The sequence below is a fragment of the Phodopus roborovskii genome, unplaced genomic scaffold, assembly GCF_943737965.1.
Source record: "Phodopus roborovskii unplaced genomic scaffold, PHOROB, whole genome shotgun sequence".
NCBI lineage: Eukaryota > Metazoa > Chordata > Mammalia > Rodentia > Cricetidae > Phodopus > Phodopus roborovskii.
Window position 1 is genome coordinate 27,403,056 of NW_026126407.1, and position 18,760 is coordinate 27,421,815.

General features: G+C 45.3%; 1 protein-coding gene across 1 annotated transcript in view; it reads right to left on the reverse strand.

Moving 5' to 3' along the window:
* Fstl4 (follistatin like 4) overlaps window positions 1-13,150 on the reverse strand; it is a 397,613-nt gene extending 384,463 nt beyond the window's left edge. Inside the window, exons 1-2 of the mRNA XM_051180724.1 lie at window positions 12,882-13,150; window positions 4,385-4,520 (exon numbers count right to left, since the gene is read on the reverse strand). Coding sequence (XP_051036681.1) covers window positions 4,385-4,510 — 126 coding nt within the window. The 5' untranslated portion in view covers window positions 4,511-4,520; window positions 12,882-13,150. The remainder of the gene's footprint in view (window positions 1-4,384; window positions 4,521-12,881) is intronic.
* Between the last annotated feature and the right edge of the window lie 5,610 nt (window positions 13,151-18,760).

Here is an 18,760-nt window from a genome sequence, read left to right on the forward strand (position 1 = left end):
CATTCCAGGCCACATTCTGATCCTTGGCTGTTATAAAGAGGCACACCCAGCAGCTGCATTTCTAATCCACATCTGTAAAAGAATAAATTCCTGGAAGCTATTTTAACTGCAGTCTTTGTACAAGAAACAATCATTTACTAAAATTCACATTGGCTCTAGTTGCTTTCAAAATACGTGTTTGTGTGTGCATGCACACACACACACACACACACACACACACACACACACTTATTCACTGGCCATTTACTGAAGGGACTGAAGCAATTGTTGTAATAACTTTAAAGAGAAGTCAAACCTTATTAATGTATTCCCAGTACCTCGGAAAATCTTGATAATTTTTTGAAGCACTGCTATCAGGGAGAAAAGACATAGAAAACCATTTTAATATTTAGTTTATCAAAAAGTCGTTTTGCTGGAGCTGAAGAGATGGGTGAGGCAGTAGAGTGCTTGCTGCCAAAGTATGAGGATCAGATTTTGGATCTCAGCATCCATATAAAAAGCTGGCAGGTCTTCTTAAATAGGTACACCCCCACCAGCTGCATGTCTCACAAGCATCTGTAAAACAGTAAGTGTGTGTGTGCAGTCCCAGACAAGAGGACCACTGGGGCATGCTGGTCAGCCAGTCTAGCTGATGGTTGAGCTGCAGGCCAATGAAAGACCCTATTTCAAAAAATAAGGTGGAGAATGATGAAGACTTGCAACACTGACCACACACACACACACACACAGAAAAAAATGTTGTTTTGTTTGATTTTTACTTATTTTAGAGTCTCAGAAAACTATTGGTTTGGATCCTTCCCAGAAATAAGACTATCTGAGAAAAATTCCAGAAGACGCCAGTGCAGCTCGGACAGTGAGTCATGAATATGTGATTAGTTACAGTTCAAAGAAGAAACTTTGATCCAGAAACCATGAACCTTAAGGGCAACCTTGATTATCAGTCAGTAAGATGTAAGCTGCTCCTAGCTAGCAGAGGACACAGTTTGCTGTCCCACCATTCATAGACCCGTCTGTAGGTAAAAGGCCACATATCTGGTCATCTAGTCTGAATTTTGGAAGGACCAAGGTAATCTTATGATGGATATTGGATTTCACATCAAGTTTTGATTGACATAAAAAACAAACAACCCAGCCTCCATTTTTTATCATAAAATAAGACACTGAAAGGAAGAGAAAGATAAACAAATTCAGTTTCATCTATATGCAAAATGAAAGTATCTAAGAAAAAAGGTAAGAAGGACCAGTAAGAGGCAAGAGGGATGGCTCAATGCTTAAGAGCACTTGCTACTCTTGCAGGGGACCTTATTTAGGTTTTCTTTTTCTTTTTTTCTTTTTCTTTTCTTTTTTTTTTTTTTTTTTTTTTTTTTTTTTTTCCTATTGTTGTGAAGAGACACCGTGACCTTGGCAACCCTTATAAAGAAAGACATTTAATTGGGTCTGGCTCACAGTTTCAGAGGTTTAGTCCATTGTTGTCATGGTGGGAATCATGGTGTTGTGCAGGCAGATATGGTTCTGGAGAAGTACTGAGAATTCTACATCTTGATCTGCAGACAGCAAGAGGAGACTGTGTGCAACACTAGGCATAGTTTGAGCATGTGTGACCTCAAAGCCTGCCACCATTTTCACACACTTCCTCCAACAAGGCCATACTTCCTAGTAGTGCCACTGCCTGTGGGCCAAGCATGCAAACACTCTAGTCAATGGAGCCAAACCACCACACATGGAGTCAGCTTTCAGCACCTACTTGAGGTGACTCACAACCACCTGTTACTCTAGCTCCAGGTGATCTGATGGACTCTCTCTGGCCTCTGTGGGCTTACACACACGTGGTACACATAAACTCACCACCACCACCACCCATTCACACACAAATTTAAAAAATTGAGCAAATCAATCTTTTAAAAACTAAGTATTCAAAAAGAAAGCCTGTGTGTGATTGATAGTGGTCTAAAGGAGGTTCTAGAGACGGAGTAAGAATGAGAGCTTATGTTCGAGCAGTTGTTCTCAACCTTCCCAAAGTTGTGAACCTTTAATACAGTTCCTCATGTTGTACTGACCCCCACCATAAAATTACTTTCACTGCTACTTCATAACTGTAATTTTCTGCTGTTAAGAATCATAATATAAATATGTGTGTTTTCTGATGGTCTTAGGCAACCTCTGTGAAGAAGTCATTCAACCCTCCCAAACGGGTTTCAACCCACAGGTTGAGAACTGCTGGGCTAGGACGATGGCTCAGTAGGAAAGAACACTTGCTATGCAAAGCCTGAGAATACCTGGGGCTTGCTGGCCAGATAGCCTGGTTGAAAAACTGCTATCTCCAGGCTCATTCCAGGCTACCTCAAGGGGATACTGTTGAGAGTGAGAGTGGAGGATGTCTCACGCAGGCTTCCGCATGCTATAGGAATAGGCATCCAAACACAAACACACACACACACACACACACACGCACCCACACGCGTACGCGCACACACACACACACACACACGCACCCACACACACGCACCCACACACACGCACCCACACACACGCACACACACCAGAGGCTGGGGGCCCTTCAGAACATGACCAAAGTCAGCAAGCACCTCCACTGCAGTGAATGCTCTGCTCCTGGTAGCCAAGCACTGACCAGAGCCACCCTCAGCTCCCATGGACTCGCCCATTCACAGCATGACCACCTCATTAATCACAGCAAGCAGCAGAAAACAGAGCCACAGCCCAGAGGTGTGCCCAAAGCCCAGCTAGCTGTACCTGCCTCCAGTTTCCTGAAGCAGCCAGTGACATTCGTGGACTTGGGAGACACAGCTGGAGCTGGGGGGAAGGAGGAGCAGACAACCCCCAACAATGATGCATAGCCTCCCTGTCATTACACAAAGCTGAGATGTTAAGCGCTCATGCTCACATAGGAGGTTCTGGGTGATGTTAACGTGCCTTCCATTTACCACCAGCTAAATCCCACTTTAATTAGCTTGCCTCTTAATTGAAATAAGAGATTCACCAAAAAGGGCCAAGGAGCGCCCCACCTTCAGGAGAGTAAGCTATCTGTAAGGCCTGCCTGTTTGCTTTCCTATTAAATATTCAAAGATGAATCTATAGGACTTAAGTGATAGTTTCCCCTTAGGATATGAGTATAAAACTGAAGCCCTTTCCACATGGGAAATGTGGCTCTCACCAGCCCAGTGGCAGCCACCATTATATGCTTTCACAGCAACATTAAGGTATGTCCTTCATAGATTTAGACAGGAACGATAGTGTTTCTATTTAATCATCGACTTGAGACAAAAGCGCACTGCACCAACTTCAGCAGAAGTGTGCATTAAATTACTTCCGAAACTCCCTGAAGAGTAAGGCTTGCAGGTTTGGGATCGCATGACAATTAAGTAATAATGGAAGAGAACTCTGTGCCATTTGATCAAATAATGCATTAATCCTAACACACACTCTGTGTGTCCCTTATCCACTCTTCGGGCATGTTGACTTTTCCTGGTAATTTTGATTTCTCCCTCCCCAGGAACAGACACACAGGTAAGAAGAAAAGGACCCAGGGCCTATCAGTGCTAGACAATGGAAGTCGAGATGCCTGGGAGAGCCCTGATAAGGCTCAGCTCCTCAAGGCAAAGAGGAAAATCCCAGGTGGTTTTAATGAAGGGGGTGCTCACTTCTCAAAGTTCAGCACTTGCACAATGCATTTTTCTGAAGATAGCCTGCATTCCACATGTACCCTAAATTCATGAGGCCACCCTGTGTTCACTGAGCCTGCTACCTTGAATAGGGCTAGCGCATGGGATACTTAAGCCTAGAAATCACTAAGCAATCAGTGGTACATCCAGGCCCTGGGTGGGGGGAGGTTTCTGAGAGTAAGTTTTCCAAGCTCTTTAGAAGTATTTGTATACACCTAGCATGCCATTAATCATTCTTATCTGTTCATTAAAGCCATCTCCCTTAGGCCCTCAGCTCACCAATTCTTCCTCAGCTCTGTTCTTTTTCATCTATATACCCAAAGAGTGGCCTGTTTCTTTAAAGACATATTTTGTCAATACTTTGTCAGTTCATCACGTGGGTGTGCTCAGCCAATTAGTCTGAATTTGTGGAAGTTTATTAAGTACACATAAAAGTCAGTCCTAGAAGGATCGTTTGTGACAGGATAAATGTGCAACGGAAAAGCACAAATGTAGGGATATGCTCTCATTGTTGAACAATTCCAGAACTAAGGCCCACCTGTAAGGACGATGTGTGTTGCCTCCTCCCATGCCCTACCAAAAATGGAGTGCAATTTGAACTTAGACAGTAGTATAACTAATCTACAAATGGGAAAGAAATAAGACACTGTAACACTGAAAAGCAACCTGTACTATATGTTATGTTGGTAGTTACCAGACCATACCTCTGCCTGCGACTCTCGAAGAACCACATTCGGGCTTGTGCTGGCTCCATGGTCCATCCATCCCAGCACAGCCGGCAGGGAGACCCCAAGTAGGGCAAGATGTGGCCAGAAGCCTCCTGGCTTCATTTTGTTCAATCTGTTGAGAAAATAACAAAGGATCAGTTGGGAAGCAGTAGGAAGCCACAGCAAGTCATGGGGGAGGGGCTCCACACATACACATTAACATAAGGGTCTGGGCAGGTTTGTAAGTTACTTGCCATGCAAATATGGGGACCTGATTTTGAGCCCCAACCCACAAAAAAAAGCTGGGAATAACAATTTGTATCTCTAATCCTAGTGCTGGGAAGGTAGAGAAAGATAGATCCCAGAAACTTGCTGACCAGCCAGCACTGCATAATTGGTAAGCAATGATCAGTGAAAAAAACTGTCTCAAACAAATCAAGATGGCTGGCTGGTGAGGAACCACAATTGTGTGTGTGTGTGTGTGTGTGTGTGTGTGTGTGTGTGTGTGTGTGTGTGTGTGTTGTGGGGGATATATTGGAGGTCAGAGAACAATTCACATGAGTCAGTTCTGTCCCCCTCCCATGTGGATCCTGAGGATCAAACTTGGGTCACCAGGCTTGGTGACAGGTGCCTTTACCTGCTGATCCATCTCACTGACCCACCTGCTTACTTTCTAAATGAAGTTTCTACTGTAAGTGTATGTTAGCCATCATTTTAAAAGTGTTTAATTGCAGGCTCTCCATGCCACATCCTGACCATGCCCAGAGAGAGGCCAGCACCCCAGATGACCTGGCCTGGAGACTGGGCTACAACTGGTATCTGGTTCAAAAATTTAGGGGCTTGAGATACCTTGTAGCTTGAAGATCCCCATCCTATACTCAAGTCAGCAGCCTTGGATAACTCCTACACTCTGGACTTTTCAACTGTGGACCATGACTTCAAAGAGACTAACATAGTTTTGCCTGAGGGGAGGGGTTCTTAAGAATTGGTCAATGGTAGAATATAGTAAACAGTAAAATATAGAACCAACAATTAATTTTAAAAAACCAACAAATGCACAATGAATCCAATGGAGTTGTAAATGCTATCCATGCTACATCTTACCTCTTCATGGCAGCCTTGGCTCCGAGCACCAGACTTTGCCGTGTGACCTAACACATTACCACCAAATGCTGCCTGAAACCCCATGGGCTCCAATCCAAGACTACTGCATGCTCCAAACCACAGTGTTTCACTGAGCAAAGTTTTCTGGTCTTATGAAAACATAATGATTTGATTACAGAAGACCAAGTCTTTTAATATTTTCTTACCGTCATTCCTCAGCATGTAAGTATCAAATATATATATATATATATATATATATATATATATATATATATATTTGGATGGTATTGTGTAAGAATGTTTGATTTTTAAAATTGCTATTTGAGTTCCTGGCAGGAATTCCATAAAACTTGTTAAATGAAATTTTGGCTCAGGAGCAGGACAGAATTTCCAACTGTTTCTGAAATGGTCCTGAACACCCTTCTGCCATTTTTGTACTATGTATTTACGTGACATGTAGTGTTCAACACTGACAATTATGAAATCAAAATATTAATCAGCTCTGAGAAACACCAAAGATGCTCTTCCTCCCGCAGTATCAAATACACGCCAAAATTTAATTCCTTACGCATATCCATCTCATGAGTACGCAAATTTACTTTCTTCTTTAACAAATAGTAAAAGTACAAATATACTAAAGAACTGTTTTAAAATGAATCTCTTGGGGGGGGGGAAGAGACATGGTTCAGTGGCTAACTCTTAGAGCATACTGCTCTTGCAGAGGATCCAAGTTTGATTCCCAGGGTCCTTGTCAGCCTACTCAAAATCTCCTATAGCTCAAGCTCCAGGGGAATTTGATGCCTGTGACCTGCAGTGGACTGGGAGGTACCTCCTCTCTAGTACACACACACATGCTTAAAAACAATAAGTAAATCTTTAAAAATAAAATTCACCCAGGGGTGGTGGTGCACACCTTTAATTCCAGCACTCCAGGGGAAGAAACAGACAGATCTCTCTGAATCCAAGGCCAGCCTGATCTACAAAGTAAGTTCCAGGACAGCCAGGATCATCACACAGACAGAAACCTTGTCTCGAAAAGCAAAAGCAAAACTAAACAAAGTAAAAGTCTAAGATTTTCTCATTAGTAAATATCTGATTTGTAATCTAATTTATATAAGAGGTGAAAAGGGACCAGGAGTAGAAACACTTTAAGAATCTGACTTAGACACAGGACTAGTGCTATAGCCATGGCCACCAAAAAAGCCACTTGTGCTGTATTCTAGGTTCTCCTCTGGCTGCTTTCTCATGTGTGCGAAAGAAATGCCCACTGAGAAGAAAAGCAGACTAAAACTTGGGACACCACACTCTCTCTGGCTTATGAAGTTTATGAAACCACATGGTCAACAGGGATAGATACCTTTTAGAGAAGGCCTCCAAACCCCCATTTCTCTATTTTTTTATCTCTTTTCTTTTCATTCCTTTTCTTTTTTATTGAGAAAGTAGTCCAGGTGGCCAGTAGGCATCATCAAAATGTCATCATCTCTGTCCCAGCTGTGCACTTTGCACAGTGTGGCTTTTGCTGCTGCCTGTGTGAGGGCTGTGACATGAACTGCCTAACTCTGCACAAAGGATAGACAAACCTCAGAGGGATAAGAAGGTGGAAGTCAAAGAACCCCGTGTGAGACTACATGGGAATACTTTCCATACTACAACTCTGCAACTGTTTTGTTTTGTTTTAAATAAATACAGAAGCTCCATATTCTTCATGAATTATCCTCTTTGGACCTGGAGCCACATTCCAGAGACTGCAGATGGTAGATACTGGACTTTTGCATATTTTATAAGAGCTAACTATAGTAATTCAAGCTGGAATGAGAAAGTCTATGCTTTCCATACTTTTTAAATTTTGCCCATACTTAGTCCACTGACAAATAATGCTTGTGTGGTAAGCGCTTGCATTTAAAGTTCTACTTACCTCCTTTACCAGCCTCCTTGCCCAAACCCACTAAAAATAGAGAGATAATCAAAATATGTCTTACTTAACACACAGATGTCCGCTCTTGAAATTATGAAATATGCTAAGTCACAAAAATCTAACAATTTACTTTCAATTTGCATAGCAATCTATAACTAATTAGTAATAAAAAACCAATGGTATTTTATTATTAATGGATAGTATCAAGATAAAATCCATTCATTTCAATCATTATCTTGGGAAGCACTACGTAGCTTCATTTGAGAGGCAGGCCCAGAAGGCAAGGATTAAGCGGCTGGATTCTGAGAGGTGTTTTAGGTACTCCAACCCCAGCATCAGCCTTGGTAGCCGGAGCTGACACTGATCTTTATTCCGTTTGCATTGAGGTTCCCTATTAAGATCTTATTTGAAGACAGGGAGACACATGAGCCAGATCCACCGCTGAAATGAGCCTACACAGCTTCTTTATAAAATGCAGCTCAGTTTGGCCACCACTAGCTGATTTCATTTATACTGTGGATGTGTCTTGGATGTCATTTTATACAAAGGATGATTGACAATTCATTGCATCTAGAGCAACAACAGTCTAAAAATTTTCAACTTGAGTTTTATGACAATTCAGTCAATAAAAGAAGAATTAATATTGGGTCTAAATCAATTTTGATGATCTGTTTAATAACCAAATAGAGACTTTCTATTTGGTTAACACTCACATAGCAATTACTATGTGTCAGGCACTATTCTAACTGCTTTACAGGCATTCACTCCTTACCCTCATCTCACTCCCTGCAGCAGGCAGTGACTATCCTTCCTCCCCATCTGATGACAGAGACAACAGGGTCACAGGGAGGGTAAGTACCCTGTCAAAGCTACATGGCATGTCAGTCAGCAGGTGGGTGGTTCTGTCCCTTGATGACTCTCCACCCTTGGCAATATTTAATCTTAGTAGGCAATTCTTCTTTGTGTGACAAAGGCAATCTATAAAAGCAAACTGGGACTCCCTTCTTGCCCCTGAAAGCTGCCCAGAGCCAGCCTCCTTTGTTTCTCAAAGATCTGACTATGGCCCAAGATTCAGAACAAGTGGAAAGAGCCAAGCTGTCACCCTTCTGTATCTGACCCCAGAGTGGGTTCAACTTGGCACACTCTCCAAGAGAAATCACCCAGCATTCTAGGAGACAAGGATGCTCCTCCAATTCCAGGGAGCACAAGTCACCTTGAGGACATCAATCTGTTACTGAGCTCACTGCAACTCCAATTTAAGTAGCCTTGCTAGCTAGCCCTTAGCAAGAGTTCCTCCATTACAGATCTGGGGATGAGCTACTCATAAAGTTTGCAGATTCTTTCTATCAACCTAGACCTCCTTCTGAGACTATGCTTCATTTGTTCTATGTTTCAATAAGTCCTGGCCAGACCCCAAGCACTGGTTCTAACTCTGCCAGGATGCAGTCCCTGAGACATCTCTTTTCCTGTACAACTCGAGGCATCAATCACTTGGCAGGTGAAACATATTTGTTTGAAGCGAGGCACTTCACTCTTTCCTCTGGTCCCCACATAGTCCTCAACATACTCCCACGGCCAGGAGAACTAGGTGCTATCCTGCTCACTGTAGCTTTAGTAGTCCCTGAAGGTTTGGAACCAAGGCACCACCCAGACCTAGACTCTAACCCCAGCATCCCACCTTTTGGACACCTGTCTACATTATTATGCTACTGCAAACTTATAAAGAGCTCTCAGGTTTGCGTGTTCTTCCAGGATGTGTTCATGCTTGTCAGTCATGCTGTAGCCTCTCCATGCAAACCACAGAACTTCCTGATGTTGTAAAACAGGCTTGTGTCTGTGCTCTTTCTGTGTTCAAAATCACAGAGTTATGACAAATAAGTATGATGTAACATTCCAAATGCCAACTTGCTTTTTGAAGAAAGTTGAAAAGCTGTGACTAAAAATGTAAGTTATTAGGGAAAGACTAAAACTAATAACAATTCATGTTTAACAAACAAGATCTGCCCCCACCCAGAGACCACAAACCAACATGTAAGCTGTATTTACTGTGCAGGATCAGTGACCAGAGTCATACACAGGGATAGGCTTAAGTCTTGTCTATTCCTGTAACCAAATCTTTCAGGATGAGCGGGAATGCTGGCCACCAGGGATACCGCTCACCAGCTCTTTTTCGCTCTTGACCTCTTTTCCAGAACACGGGAACATTACCGGGCCTGTCACCATGGATTAGTCACACACAAATGGCTTAGAAATTATAAAGATGACTCAGTAGAGCCACAAATAGATCAGTGAGGTCTGTGACCCCGGAGACACCTGCATTTCCAAACATCTGCTTGATACTTGAACTGGACTGTATTTTACACCATGTTCTGTTGGTGGTCAATGAAGACAAATCAATTGGGGAGCTTCAGAGCCCTGCTATCTTTTTCTGGGTATCTGCCCAAATGATGGGGAGAAAGAAGGGGCACATACCAAACCCAACCTGAAACTACATCTGCTGAAAGGGTTAGGACTCTAGTTTTGATTTGTGTCTGTTTTAGGAAAAAAGGAAAGCACTTTGAATTTCCCTAAATTGCCCCTGAAATATCAACCTGGAGGAAAGAAGCACGTAATTGTATCAGGCTAACTTTGCAGCACGCCATAACTAAGTGGAAATTGCATTTTCTTTTTAAGTTTCTATTCCATTTATTTTTTGAGTCACTCATTTATTGTGTGTGTATAAGTCAGAGAAGTGGCAGGAATCAGCTTTCTTCTGCCACACGTGGGTCTTAAGGCTCAAACTCAAGCTGTTACACCTGACAGCAAATGCCTCTACCCACTGAGCCATCTCATAAGCCCTAAATTACATTTTCTATTAACTATGCACTCTATATATTTCCCAACCATTTGGCTACCCAAATTATTCCATGTGCAATGCATAAATTGATGACATTCATCTTGGAGTTGAAGTTTTATACATTCACCTATGGCTTCTAATCACCCCTACCCTTCCAAACTTCAGGTAATACTGCATAAATACATTTTTTTATATTTTTGGTTGTGAACCTAGCCTTTAATGGCTAAGTTATCTCTCCAACCCATAAACACACTCTTTTAACTGTATTTTTCCATTATATTTTATGTCCCATGCCTTAGTGCTATGTATTGAGGCAGGAGACTCTCTTGAAATATCTAATTTCATTAAATCTGGAAGAACAATAACTACACATAAACGACACAAGGAGGTGGGACTTGCAGAGAGAAAAAAAAACCAAAACAAAACCTCCACAGATAGGGTAGACATTAAGAACAGGTTTGGGAACACTTAACTGCTCAATTCCAGTCCCTGGGGAAGACTATTAAGTTAAACAGAAGATCACCACATGAGGTCACAGTAAACAAATGGTCCTACAAGTCCTTAGCAGAAGGTAAGGTAAAGCATGGTGAGGGACCTAGTCCCAGGTCAATAAGCTGGTCCCTGTCTGGAAGATAAAAGTAAAAGCCTTTCTGGAATTAACAGAAATTGATGACCTCAAAGTTCTAAGAGGAAAACAGAAGCCACTGGAACAATGTAATTAGGAATGTTAATACACTGTGTCCAGTGGACTCTTTCCTCAGGTGACCTCTGATTCAGACTGAAGGCTTAGAAGAGGGAGGTGTTGGTTCCCATGATCGGAGGACAAAAGTCACTGTTCAGCTGGTAGTGGCAGAAATGGCCTGAGCCTGCAGTCCCTTCTCACACAACTAAAACAGGAAGTAAACTGTGTCTGTAAGACATAGGGGTTCAAGGATTGAATGGGGGGTGCTGGGGCTCTGATAGCACACAAGCCCTACTTACTCCCCTGCCCATTTGCTTTCCACAAATTTCCATACCAGAACCTGTCCTCAGCGTCAGAGGGACTAGAACATGAAACTGGCCAGTAACAAGGACGGGAATATGTTGTTAAAATTTACCCTTGTTTCACCAAGGGCTGGTGGGTAGGAATAATGCAGGGGCTTTCTGGGAAAGTCTTGATGTCTTCTTCATGCCCCCCTTCCCCCTTAGCCCCCTTAGAAAATGGCAAGGGGTGACGATGTGCACATTTTTGTCCAGCAGTTACCCCATCTCTGTGTTAAGCACATAAAGGGGGGTTGGGTACCTCACGGGTGGGGAGGGGGGCTAGCTAGTACAATTCTTGGCACAGAGGCTTGCAACAGATTTCCTGAAACGACAGACTAAAGCCACTGGCTGTTTTTCACTCTTGGAACCCTCGGTGGAAGCGACACCTAGAGGGGAGCGGAGGGGAAACGACAGAAGCTATTCATCAGTGTCAAGGGCCGGTTTTCTGGAGGGAGGGAAGTCCTCTAGGCAGTGCAAGGTGGACCAGTTCTAGGAGCAAATGCACACCTCGTGGGGGAACCCAGCTTCCAGGGAATTCTGAGTAGACCAAAGCACAGCACAGATGCTCGCCAAACCCAGGGCACCACGAGCTCTACCAACTGCTATCTGTCAGTTTCTGCCTTCGCAAGAGTTTCAGGACATGAAGTCCTCAGGTGGCAGGCATGGGGGAAGCCAAGTGGGACATGGCTTTGTCAGCTGCAGGGAATGCTCAAAGCCTGGTGCTGCAGTGCTACCCAAACTCTAGGCAGTGTGTGCCCCAAGACCAGCACTCTGCCTGCGTTCCCTGGGTCCTCTCTGAAACTTGGGAATGGTCTCTCTTCCTTCGCTGGGGCTAAGGATGGCGAGATCTCTCAGCAAACCGCTCTTAGCACCAAGCCCCCCCCCCCCAAATGTCCTCAGGACAAACTGCTCCTTAGACACTTCCCAGTTGGTTACAACAGCTTACTGGCAACAATTGTGGCCTCGCAGAATTAAAGCCACAGGGTCTCCAGAGCTGTGTTCTGCCCGGATGCCCTCTGCGAGCTCTGTACACTAGGGGCCATGGTGTAAAACGAGGGCCAGAAGAGGCGCAGCTTATCTTTTGGCTGCGACAAGGGGACGCAAGTTTCCCCGCAAAGCAGAGGGGAAGGAGGTGCAGAGGATGAACGCCAAGGGCACCGGTCCGAGCCAGAGCCTGTCGCTCACCGAGGTTCGGCCGAGGCCATTCGAGGTTCAGAGCCCAAGAGCGGCGCCTGCAGGGTCTCGGTGCGGATCCTGAGCTTCGAGCTCAGCGGGAGCGGTTCTGCGTGGCGCCCCGCGCGCCTATAAGGAAAGCTCGGTTCCCCACCACTGATCCTCGGGTGTCAAGCCCCAGGTGCCCCAGCTTTAGCCTCCAGTCCTAGCGCATCCAGGGTTGCCCTGCCGAGCCCCGGCCCCGCGGTCCCGTGCCCGCGGTCAGGCGCGCAAACTTGGCTCTCCAGGCGTAGGCAGTGAGGACCTGCGAACGCCCGCACCGGGCCCTGCAGCGAGCTGCGGAGCTGCGGGCATCCGGACCTCGGCTAGTAGCAGCCGGACGGGCCGGCGGCGGTGGCACGACTCGGACACCCGCATCTGCTCCAGATCTGCGCCCGGCTTACCTGCGGCGGCCGGGGCCGTGAGGAAGACCAGGTGGTCGAACTCGGGTGGAAGGGAGGGAGCGCCCCGTGGCGGCGACAGAGGCAGGGACCGGGCCCCCCGCGTCCTCCGCTGGGTCGTCTCTGGCTGTCGGCTGGTACCCCGGCGTGCTAGAGACAGTCCGAGCTTCAGCTCTCTGAGCCTCCGCCGCCCGCCGCTGTGCCACCGCTGCCGCGGCTGCCCTATTTCTGCCGCCGGGACCGGAGCCCGTGACGTCACCCTCCGGGCCCCGCCTGCCCAATCGCCGCCACCTGTGCTCGCAGCCCGCCCGCTCGCCTGCAGGTCAGACCCGGCGGCAGGTGTGGAGCAGCCCGGCGCGCACGCGGGGCACGAGGATTCCCTGCGCCCTGCACCACCTGGGCAGGGTGGCTCTCTCACCCCCGCTGCCGGGAAGCTCAGCAGGTGACAATCCTCTGCCTCCGATTTCCTACTCACCCCTTCTCTCCTCCGAGCTTCTTTCCGGGCCAGCCTCCCCCAAGGTTGTGCTTTGCTCAAAGTGCAGAATTGTTCTCAATCAGCGGCCATTTCTCGTGAAGCCCGAGCGGTTCGGTACACTGCATTAAGAGAGATGTCCATGGAGCAAAATGCTGGGGACACTCCTCCATGCGTTGAGAAACAACTACCTGTGAAAGAGCAAAGTTTTCGTTAGTCCTAACTATAGGCTCTTAAAAAACTCCCAGGTGACATTTGCCAAGTCTGACCCACCCGAGGTGGGAGCGTATCTTGTTCCTAAAACAAGAACATTTTCCCCTCTCCTGATTCAGAGACAGAGTGAGCGGCTTCCTGGCTTTTTCAACTCTTCAATCTCCACAGCTTTGGATGTGTGCTCAGATAAGTTGCAAAAAAGGAAAAAGGCAACTTTGTTAGGCTTGATCTAACCTCACACCTGAGACCTGAGAAAGCAGCAGCACCTGGCAGCTAGGCAGGGTTAGCCAGAGGCTCTCCAGGTCCTGACTCCTGCTGTGTTGTTTGGATGCCCTGTGGCTTTTTGGCTTAGTAGTTTAGTATCCTGCCCATGCCTTTGGGATCTCTCCTGATTTGCAGGAGAGTGCAACCAGGCTTTTCTGGAGATATGGTTAGTTAAATATAAAAGGAAGTGGGAAAATACTAAAAGGCTGTCGAGCCTTTCCTTTCACTGAGCCTCTTGAGTACAAGCAAGCCGTGGGGCTGTTTGCTGGAGACACTGCAGTGAGTGGACCAACTAGTCTTTCTTGCTCAGGTTTTTGGTCCGGTATCTAGCCCTCCTTCTACTATTGTCCAGCGAGTAGTGCAAATCAGACCCAGTCCTATCCCAGCTGTATTCTCTGTGCCCTGGGGTTGTGGCCAGCATGAGGCTCTCTGATATTTGACTATGATTTTCTGCCAAGGCCATCCAAGAATAAATCCCCGAGGCTGTCTGGAGGCTGGATTCTCTGTGTAAATCTGGAATCAAGGAGAGATAGCAATTTCCATCTTGAGAAAAAGAAAAGGGTGGACCTAACAGGTGGCAGGGAAGCATTAAAGTGATGTTGTGCCCACATCTGAACTTGCACCCTAAGTCTACAGACAAGGTTAGACCACACACAGCTCTCCAAGTTGGGTTGGGGAGAAATGCAGATTCCTCTTCTAAGCACCAAGCTTCCTGGGCAGCCCAGGAATTTGGAATTTCAGGCAGGACTTTTGCACTTCTTTTGTTTGTTTGTTTTCTTAATAACTAGAGGTCATAGACCAGAAATAGTGATGTTTAATGTTCTGAACAACACTCAGCTTCTTCATGCTTCCCCAGGAAGGAGGAGAATGAAACTGCTCTAAGCCAGATGTGCTGATTACTCTGTAAGAGCCTGTGCTGACCTCCACAGTGAGCCATTGTGATCACTGGGCCAAAACCCAGAGTGGGACAACCAGGAGTCACCTTGGGATAGAAGAAGGTGAGGTGTGAAGGTTGGAGGCAGAGAGGCCTCCAGGAGGCAGCATCAGATGCTGCACTTTGACACCTCTTCTAATTGCTTCAGCTTTTATCATCCAGTGTGATTCTTGATGTACGAGCACACTCCTAGTTGGGAACTAGGCTAGATTTCCCACAGAGAGTTTCAGAATTGGCCTGAATCTTTGTTTCAGAACTTGTGAACACACTGCTTCTTGTTAGCTAACCGGGGTGTTTGGGAAAGTTTGGTTTTGCTGTTTTTTAAGGTAAAATTTCGAATTCCATACATTATAGTAAATTTAGAGTGGAAGGGCTCTGGACACAAATTTTATTACTGCCCTAGCCCTCAGCCTTCCTTGTTGGTGAGTGTTTCAGCTATCTGGATTCAGAAACACAAAAGAAGTGATTAATAAATATATTCCTCTACAAGCCCAAGAAGTTCAAACATCCTATGTTTTGTTTTGTTTTGAGACAAGTTCTCACTATGTAGTCCAGGATAACAGTAACCTTAGTTATTTACTTTTATTTGTTTGTTTATTTAACTTTCTAAGATTTATTTTTAATTATGCTAATGTGGGAGGTATACATATGTGTGTAGGTACCCAAGGACGCCAGAAGAGGGCATCAGGTCCCCTGGGAGCTAGACTTACAAGTGGCTGTGGGCCACCACCAGGCATGATTGCTAGGAATCAAACTCTGCTAGAGAGATCCTGGTTCACCACCACCAAGGCATCTGCAGCTGGTACTTTACTACTTTTAAGGCTCTTTCCTACTTCTCTTTACTAAACCCTCAAGCCTATAGTGAGAAGTTGAGCAGGGTATATTGCCTTATTGTCTTTGGTTTTTGATTCCACAGGAGACCAAGGCACACTCCATTTCCTCCAGACCAATCCCAGATGTCCCCATCAGTGACTCTAGGTAAGGTAGCTAGACTGGGAGGCCATGTGACAAGGCAGGAAAACAGAAGGATCCTCCTTCCTTGTCCTCCATTATTAACATTCTGTAGCCCGCTGTCTCCAATGTCCTTTTTCTCCTGTGTCCCACTTGAACTTGATGGACCAACTATGTCACACCCTTTAATAATTCTGCTGTTTCCTCTCTTGTGTAAAATATACGGGTGGGTGGAGTAGAAGAAAGGCATAGGAAATGAACTTCCTTTTGCATTTATTTTTATGTGTATGGCTGCTTTGTCTTCGTGTATACCTGTGCACCATGTGTGTTCAGTGCCCATGGAGGCCTGAAGAGGGTGTTTATCCCCTGGAACTGGAGTTACAGGTGATTGTCAACCACTCGGGTGCTAGGAATTGAACCTAGGGCCTTGAGAAGAGCAGTCAGTGCTCTCAGCTGCTAAGACATCTCTCCAGCCCTGGAAATGAAGTTCCAAGACTACTTTCCATCCAAAATATCCATGTCTTTACCACCCTAGTTGTCAGGTCTCAAACTCAGGACAAATGGCTAACAGAGGTGCCTATTTAACATATCAAAGTGTATGTTGGTTGGCAGGTTCCCAGCAAGTATGGTTATACCAAGGCCCCTGTCCTCTACTTCTCCAACCCCTGAGCTTCACTTCCCTCCCCCAACTTTCCTTTCCCATATAGCCCAGCTATTGGGTTATGTGGTCTCGTAGCCTCTTGCCCTCTGGTTTCTCTCCTTTCTCCCTCCCCCCCCCCCCATCGCTATGGCCCAGTTCAGTCTGGACCATTCCAGATGCTTTTGGCTGTTTTCTCACTCATACCTACAATAAACCTTCTCACCATACCTGGGAACAATCGTGGCCTCATGTTTTTTTTCCATTCACAGCTCTTTATAGAAGTTGGTATCACTTTGATTTGAGAATATCCCTGATATCAAAACCTCCCAAGTCCAATGTTAACACTGAACTTGTTAAACAATGGTTCATGGAATCATGCAGAGATTTTTGGGAATGTGAGCAATAAATTCTAAATCTAAATGAAAAATTACACTCAAAATGATTGTGTGTAAGAGATTATATGTACGTGTGTATGAGTGTGGTGTGTGTGTGTGTGTGTGTGTGTGTGTGTGTGTGTGTGTGTGTGTGTAGAGGTTCACTGTTGGGTGTCTTCCTTGTCATTTTCCACCTTAGCTTTTGATCCACCTATCTCTGGCTCCCAGCACTGGGGTGACAGGGTCATGTTTCCATGCTATGCTTTTCTATGGATGCTGGAGTTAAAACTCAGGTCCCCATGCTTCTGCAGGAGGCATTTGGCTCAATGAGCCATCTCTCTGGTCCCAGATAATTGTTTTAAGCTTTAGTTTATGGAGAAGAGCAGCATAAGGATAAGCATGAGAGTCAGCCAGGAGATAAGTGTGATTGAAAGAATTTCAAGGCTAGTGAAGAAACAGTCCGGTAGAGGAGGGATTTCAATTCAGAAATTAGGATGAATGAGAAGATACAATGATGGAAAGGTACTGTGGGTACTAAAAGATGGAGGGAGATGAACAATGAAGCCCTTCTCCATGACACTGCTCCAGAGACAAAAGCCCCATAGACTCCCAGAGGCTAGATTGATGGCAAAAGGAACCCAAGAAAGGCTTCAGTAACTGGAAGAAATTGGGCTTATTACTCTAAGAGTTTGAGGCACATCAGATTTTAAAATCAGAATGAGAAGATCAGGCTTCCATGCAACTTAGTATCACAGCCTGCTGAGGTCAGGAGAGGGGGACGACAGAAGAGCCTAGAAGGAAAGCAAAGGACAGAGGGGCCAAAAAGTGGAAACAAACTCAAACATTTGTCACTAATATTATCTTCTCGATAAAACCAGAGTTTTAGCCCCTACTGGTTGCATTGCCCTTTGTGCCTTTAGGGAGGTCAGAGGAGAAGGTTCTCTCTTTGCAGGAGCTTAGAGCAGAAAGATAAATAGCTTGGGAAATATGTGAGAGCTTCTAGCAGCAGCCCATTCACAGAAGGTCCAGAGAAGTGACGGGGAATGGACATGACAGTAGCTGGACCAGAGTGGCTTAGCCATGAACCCAGATGGAAATGGGGAGGATGGAGATGTCAGCAAGGGCCTGAGGATCAGACAGACTTGAGTTCTGATTATAGCTATCACAGGAGGTAGTGGAGGCTTCTGAACAAAGACAATGGCATGATCCATGGTGTATCTTTAAAAAGTCACTCCAGCTACAGTATAGACAAGGAAAGCATGGTTGGTGGCAGATAAGAAGAAAGAAGACCAGATATTGAATTGTTAAGACAAAGTTCTGTCTAGAACACCATTATCATTATTGCCATCGTATCATCATACACTGAGTATGAAATCATAATTATGCACGGACTCCAGACCTGAACCTAAACCGCAACCCTAACTCTAAACCCCAAACCTAAGCCTAACCTTCAGCTCTTACCTTAATCCCAACCCTAACCCAGGTCTCCAACTCTAATCCCAAACACTAAGTCTAAACCTATCCACTCATCTTATGCTAATTTTAACTATAAATATTAACTCTGACTCTAACTATCTGCGCTCATTCTAACCCCCATCTTAATCCCTAACCTCAACTCTCATCCTAACCCTATTCCTAACCCTAAATACTAACTTTAACGATAACAGGTATTCCTAACCGAAAACACTAACTGGCTGGAAAATGGCAGAACTAGATCTGACCTGAATACTTGTGGTCACTATGGCCTTTCTGCATCAGTTACACACTGCAGCCAACACGTGTCTCACAATTTAACTCCTACAAATGGGTAAGGTATGTGAAGAGCCTGTTTTCATTGTCGTCCTCATCATAAACCCTCATCATGAAATAAAACACAAGCGTGTAATCTTGAAGAGTCCTGGCTTTTCTCTAGTCTTTCCTGACTATAGCGTGTCACTCCCATTCAAACGCTCACTGGCAGGCAGCACCATCAAGACATTCGTGGTGATTGGTCAATCAAAGTGCTGAGTCGGGTGGGGAGATGTTGGGGGGGAC